Source organism: Schistocerca cancellata, chromosome 1, assembly GCF_023864275.1.
Source record: "Schistocerca cancellata isolate TAMUIC-IGC-003103 chromosome 1, iqSchCanc2.1, whole genome shotgun sequence".
Classification (NCBI taxonomy): Eukaryota; Metazoa; Arthropoda; class Insecta; order Orthoptera; family Acrididae; genus Schistocerca; species Schistocerca cancellata.
In genome coordinates this window covers 475,919,946-475,925,866 of record NC_064626.1, presented here as the reverse complement: position 1 = coordinate 475,925,866, position 5,921 = coordinate 475,919,946, and the positions used below count along the sequence as shown (strand labels likewise).

Sequence of the window (5,921 nt, the reverse complement as noted above, 5' to 3'; positions counted from 1 at the left end):
ACTTGTTATTAACCGCAGCAGTTGTACGTACCCCAGTTGCGTTGTGTGCACATGCGGAAAAGAAGTGGGGGAAAAATGGAACCATACATACGAGGTTGACAGTCTTAAAGTCCTGGGATTACAACTTGATAATAAATTCAGTTGGGAGGAGCACACCACAGAACTGCAGAAACGCCTTAACAAATCTGTATTTGTAATTCGAGTGTTAGCAGACATAGGCAACATAAAAATGAAAAAGCTTGCATACTTTCATTCCATAATGTCATATGGGATAATAATAAATCTTGAAGTCAAACAAAAGTTTTCAAGGTCCAAACGCGTGTAATACGTATTATTTGTGGAGTAAATTCACGGACCTCCTGCAGAAACCTCTTCAAAGAACTGGATACTTCAGATTCTTGTATTGGTACTGGGGGAAAATAAGAAAGAAAATGAAACTGTTGGCGGGCCAGAAGTACAGTGAGACTGTCGTTTGGACATACGAGATTTGCAGGTTAGCTTTTTTTGTTTTGTATTTCATGCCTGGATACTTCCGTAGAGATTTTGTTGCATGTGGATCATTATATGTAATGATTATTACAATACATGCAACGATATGTTTGTACAGTTATCTAGGCATGAGAAACAAACAAAAAAAAACTATAACTCTCGTAGGCCCAAATGACAGAGTCTCACTATACTTCCGGCTCGCAGGTTAACTACTGCCTCTCAGTATATTTACTTCTTAATAAAATTTGTCGTAATTAATATATCTCTTTTCTAACAAACAACTCAGTTCATACATACAATACCAGGAACAAAAATGATCTGCACAAGGACTTAAAAACACTTACTTTAGTTCAAAAGGGGGTCCACTAATCAGGAACACTCATCTTCAATAATTTGCCAGGAAACATAAAAATTTTAGTTAGAAATAAAGATCAGTTTAAAAGGAGCCTGAAAGACTTACTACTGGCCAACTCCTTCTACTCCATTGGCGAAATTTTTAATAGAAACAAATGATGTATTGTATTTATTCATACTATTAGTATTTTTATTTCAGCTTAAAAAAAATCGGCATGTTCCACATCCACGAGGATCTCCTCAGCACGGGTCTATGGAACGAAAAACTAATCTAATCTGGGTGAAGCCGTGGGTTTTACGACGACATGATAAAAGCATTCAACAAAACTTGTTACGTGAGCTTACAGTGGAAGACGTCAAGTCGTACATCAATTACTTAAGAATGGATGAGCATACATTTCTGTAATTGCTCAATGAAGTGTATCCTCATATCACAAAGCACAATTTTCACTTAAGAACTGCTACATCTTCAGAAGACAGGCTCACTATAACACTCCGATTCCTTGCTACAGGAGAGGGTTATGTTAGGTTAGGTTAGGTCTCCAATCTTCGTAATCTATTTTTGTATTCAGGGTGCCTCACGTTGTAAAGCGCCTCATAAGCTTCAGACATCTCTATTAATTCTCTAGTTGTCGGCACACACCAATTGTATTTACCGGCAATGGTTATAAAAATACTACAGACGACAGAACGCTGCAGCGATGCTAGCGCTCCGCGTGGTAACATATCGCATTGCAGTGAACAGAAGACAAGCGATTTCTTTGATCAAATATACGGCCTCGGCCTAGATTTGATCAAATATTGGACGACATTTGTCAAAGATCCCTATTACACTATCAAATGTCTTTGACAAAGATCTTGGACAAAGATATTGGACAAAGAAATTTGATAGTATAATACCGGCCTAAAGCAATATTCTTCGCATGCCTTTCTCTGCAGGTAGAAAAGTCTTAGAGTGTTCTAGAGAAGAGTCGAAGCCTAGCCATGAAAGAGATCGGACGTGTGCAGTAGTAGTTCCGATGCAAATGATCAGTTGCCGGATCTAGCAGTGTTTCATGCATCAAAAGTGTTGGAAAGTGACGGCATAATTATTCCGACGTGTGTGTAGAAATTTCGGAATTTTTAAGTGCATTTTGTGACGATAAAAGACATAAATTCCGCGTGGCGAATTGAGCAGGTCGGTGGCTAAAAACTGTGACTGCATTTGGTACCGACAGACTTAATATTTGGCGAGCATTCCAATCAAAAACAATCAGTATTTTTGTAGCTATTACGTTTTCGGGAAATGCAGCACCATAAACTTGCTAACGTGAGTGAAAGGGATTATGAGAGACTGTGTTAAGACTAGTACGGGCTTGGCAGTGATTCCCTTTCATTTCGTGTTTCTCCCAAAACGTAGATTAGTGACTTTAATTACAGCTGGTTCACGTCGAAGTACAGTAGGTTTCACTCGGCTTTCCTACTGATGATCTGCTGAGACAATGTTCACAGGTAGGTGCAGGTTCGTCGTAAAGGGACGGAAAGAACCGCGCCACCGCACTGTCACTTACATGTAATGCTTCTTCTATGACATTTAGCGTAGAATCGTGTAGGCATTCTTCTTCGCCAGAACTCTTAAATGCCGGCCGAAGTGGCCGTGCGGTTCTAGGCGCTGCAGTTTGGAACCGCGAGACTGCTACGGTCGCAGGTTCGAATCCTGCCTTGGGCATGGATGAGTGTGATGTCCTTAGGTTAGTTAGGTTTAATTAGTTCTAAGTTCTAGGGGACTAATGACCTCAGAAGTTGAGTCCCACAGTGCTCAGAGCCATTTGAACCATTTTTGAACTCTTAAATGAAACAGTAGGCTATATTGTATTAATTTTGACAGTAAATGCTAGAGCCAAAATCCTGTTTCATTATGGTACAGCACCAAGTAATTTATTTTCCTTTAATTGTCTTATATGGCTAAATCGATTCTACAAGTAGCATAACTCGAGGATGAAAGCCAAGTGAAATAAACAATTATATTTCTCAGAGAATTCGGAATTCGCACTAGGACTAGTGTGACAAGTACGGTTTCATTTGTAAACAATAGTAGATGGATTGTTATCCGATGTCTTCTGACGGCAATCATGATGCCATTGACTGTTAACAGATTTTATTATAATTTCGTGGCTGCAGTTTCGGCCTTAAGCCATTCTCAAGTCGAATTTCGAAATATGTTAATGTACATCATTGTAACAGGTATACACTTGTTCTGAGCATAAAATATTTCTGTATGAATTTCGTATATGGAATTAAAATTCAATGAAAAATGTGTGACAATGGCTTAAAGGCCGAAACTGCAGTTGTGACATCATAATAAATATTTGTCAACAGTCAATGGCATGATGATTTCCTTCAGAAAATATTATACCACACAAGAGAAATTCTTCTGTTATCGCAAGCTTTCATTCTAGCACTGCCCTATTGTACACGTTCATTTCAACCACACTTGACACTATTGTGTAACGATGTCATGTTTCAATTTTTAGACAAGGTATGTTGTAACTTCTTTGAAACCCTTTCTTTTCAGTTGCCGAGTACTACAGAAGAATGGAAACGATGTTCGGAGGAATTTGATATAACTTCGAACTTCCCTCTTTGCGTGAGAGATGATGATGTTTGGTTTGTGGGGCGCTCAACTGCGTGGTTATCAGCGCCCTTACAATTACCCAATCTTTGCTCAGTCCAATTTCGCCACTTTCCTGGATGATGATGAAATGATGAGGTCAACACAAACACCCAGTCATCTGGAGGCAGGTGAAAATCCCTGACCCCGCCGGGAATCGAACCCGGGACCCCGTGCTCGGGAAGCGAGAACGCTACCGCGAGACCACGAGCGGTGGATCCTCTTTGCGTGGCTGCTATAGACAATAAACACGTAATGTTACAGGCACCAATAAAAACCGGCAGCGAGTGCTATAACTACAAGAACTTTTTTAGCATTGTGTTGTTTGCTCTAGTGGATGCAAACTACCATTTCTTGTATGCTGATGTGGTTTCACAGGGTGGTATATCTGATGGTGGAATATTCAAAAACAGTAAATTGTGGAAGAAATTGCAAGACGACTCCCTTAACATGCCTTGACCTGAACCACTTCCCGGACGTGAGCGGGTGACACCATATGTTATATTGGCCGACGAAGCATTTGCTTTGCACGAGAATGTGATGAAACCTTATGCAGGCGTCTATGAGAAAGGTACAAAAGAGAGAACATTTAACTATCGACTTTCAAGAGCCTGTCGAGTTGTCGAAAATTGTTTTGGAATCCTAACATCCGTTTTAGGGTCTTGAGGAAACCAATGCTTCTGGGCCCAGAAAAAGCCAGTGTTATTGTTCTGACAACTATTTACTTGCATAATTATTTGAGACAGAGCAAGAAATCTTCCAGTTTGTACGCTCCAGACGGCACAGTGGACAGTGAGCTACCAGATGGTACTTTGAAGGAACATGGAGACGGGAAGCACAACCAATATCATTATGCGATTTAAAGGCAGTGTCAAGAAAAAACTCGTCAAATGCCTGAGCTGTTCCGAAGAGATGGTCGACTATTTTCTCGAAAATGGACGTATACCTTGGCAAGATGAGGCAGCATGAATGCATATACGTGCTTGTTATCACTACACCGTTGTCAACATCACATTTTGGCCTAATTAAATAGTGTATTAAAGTGCTAATAGACTCTGACTGTATTATAGATAATTGTTATATTACATGTACTTACATTTTCTGTGTTTATGGTACCAGTGGGAGTGTCTCGTTCCTTCAGAAATTCAAATAATGGTAAAGGAAACCAGTTACTACTGTAAGTGTCTGCCAGCCCTGAAACAATAGAGCGATGTTATAATAAATGTAAATGGAAAACTGTGCTTTTACAAACATTGTTTATGAATAGTTATCTTTTCCAGTGCCCCTTGACTTCTTCATTTTCATTTTCTCCCTTATGTACGAAGACAACAAAGAGGTCATCCTGTTTTTTGCTTTGTCGATTCCACATCCGACGCCACTTGCGACCCACTGCCAAGCATCATTTTTTTGTTTTATGTGGTAATTATTCTCTTTTGGGTCCCACAATTCCCGCCTTTGTCTATACAGATCTATGAGGTTTTCAGTTTGTTTCCGGTCCCACTCCATAACGCGGACACCACCTGCCTCCAACGCGAATTCACGCACGCAGTAAACTACTGCGCCCGCCAGCCGAAGCCCCGTCTAAACTGAGCGCGCGATAACGTGCCACTGTCTTTGACAGGCGTCTAAAGCTAGCGAAATGAGGGATGCTCAACTACCGGACCTACCGATAGATGGCTCTACCAGCTGATTACCATCGTCTGTATTGCCCGCCATATTTGAATTTACCAAGAAGTTTCTCTCGGTCTGTACGGTTTATAAGGAATTAAGGATTATCGAAATAGTGATTTCTTGTTCCGCTTTCAATTGTACGGAGCGATGGAGTAAGGAAAGTGACTTACCATTTCACAGGTAATAGGACTACCGATACAATACGACAACAATACAGACTTAGTGCGTTTGTTAATTCGATGTTTTTGAAGCCTTTTCCGACAATGTGATTACGTAGTGAGCCCTGGAGCGTGGAAGAAACGTCTCAGACCCGAAGGAGTGCCATCAGTTTTTGACTTTCCGACACATTTGATGCCACCAAATAAACAGCCACGACGACATGTTAGGATTTTGAGTGACAACGATGCTTCTCCATTTGAGGTAGCTAATTAATTTCCTTGCTATGTATGTGCTTTTGTGAATTTATTTCGTACGGACACAAATGGGCTACATAGGTCTAAGCAATGTTGTAATACAGTTCCATATTTTTGTTTTTAGCGTTCTGTCCTGGAATCCGTGCTTGATTTGTCCTCAGCAGAAGCTACTGATTGCGTGGAGAATGTTGTCAATGAGAATTCTTCCGTGGAAAGCATGTCCCATTTATCCAATGCAGAAGCTGCGAATTGTGTCGAAAACGTTAGTATAAGGATGTTTTCACACCCCCCAAAGTTTTCTTATAATATTTTTTCATCAAGCCTTCAGTTAGTTCAATCATATG

At 40.4% G+C, this 5,921-nt stretch overlaps 1 protein-coding gene across 1 annotated transcript; it reads left to right on the top strand.

The window, feature by feature from the left end:
* Positions 1-2,954: 2,954 nt before the first annotated feature.
* On the top strand, positions 2,955-3,952 carry LOC126183689 (uncharacterized). Its single transcript, XM_049925907.1, has 4 exons — positions 2,955-2,969; positions 3,227-3,361; positions 3,398-3,484; positions 3,758-3,952. The coding sequence occupies exons 1-4, from the start codon at positions 2,955-2,957 to the stop codon at positions 3,950-3,952; spliced, it is 432 nt and encodes a 143-aa protein (XP_049781864.1).
* Positions 3,953-5,921: the final 1,969 nt, after the last annotated feature.

Coding starts and splice junctions, on each gene's coding strand:
- LOC126183689 (XM_049925907.1), top strand. Junction 3,362..3,397: donor TGTTTCAATTTTTAGACAAG/GTATGTTGTAAC, acceptor CTTTCTTTTCAG/TTGCCGAGTACTACAGAAGA. Junction 3,485..3,757: donor TTTGCGTGAGAGATGATGAT/GTTTGGTTTGTG, acceptor GTAATGTTACAG/GCACCAATAAAAACCGGCAG.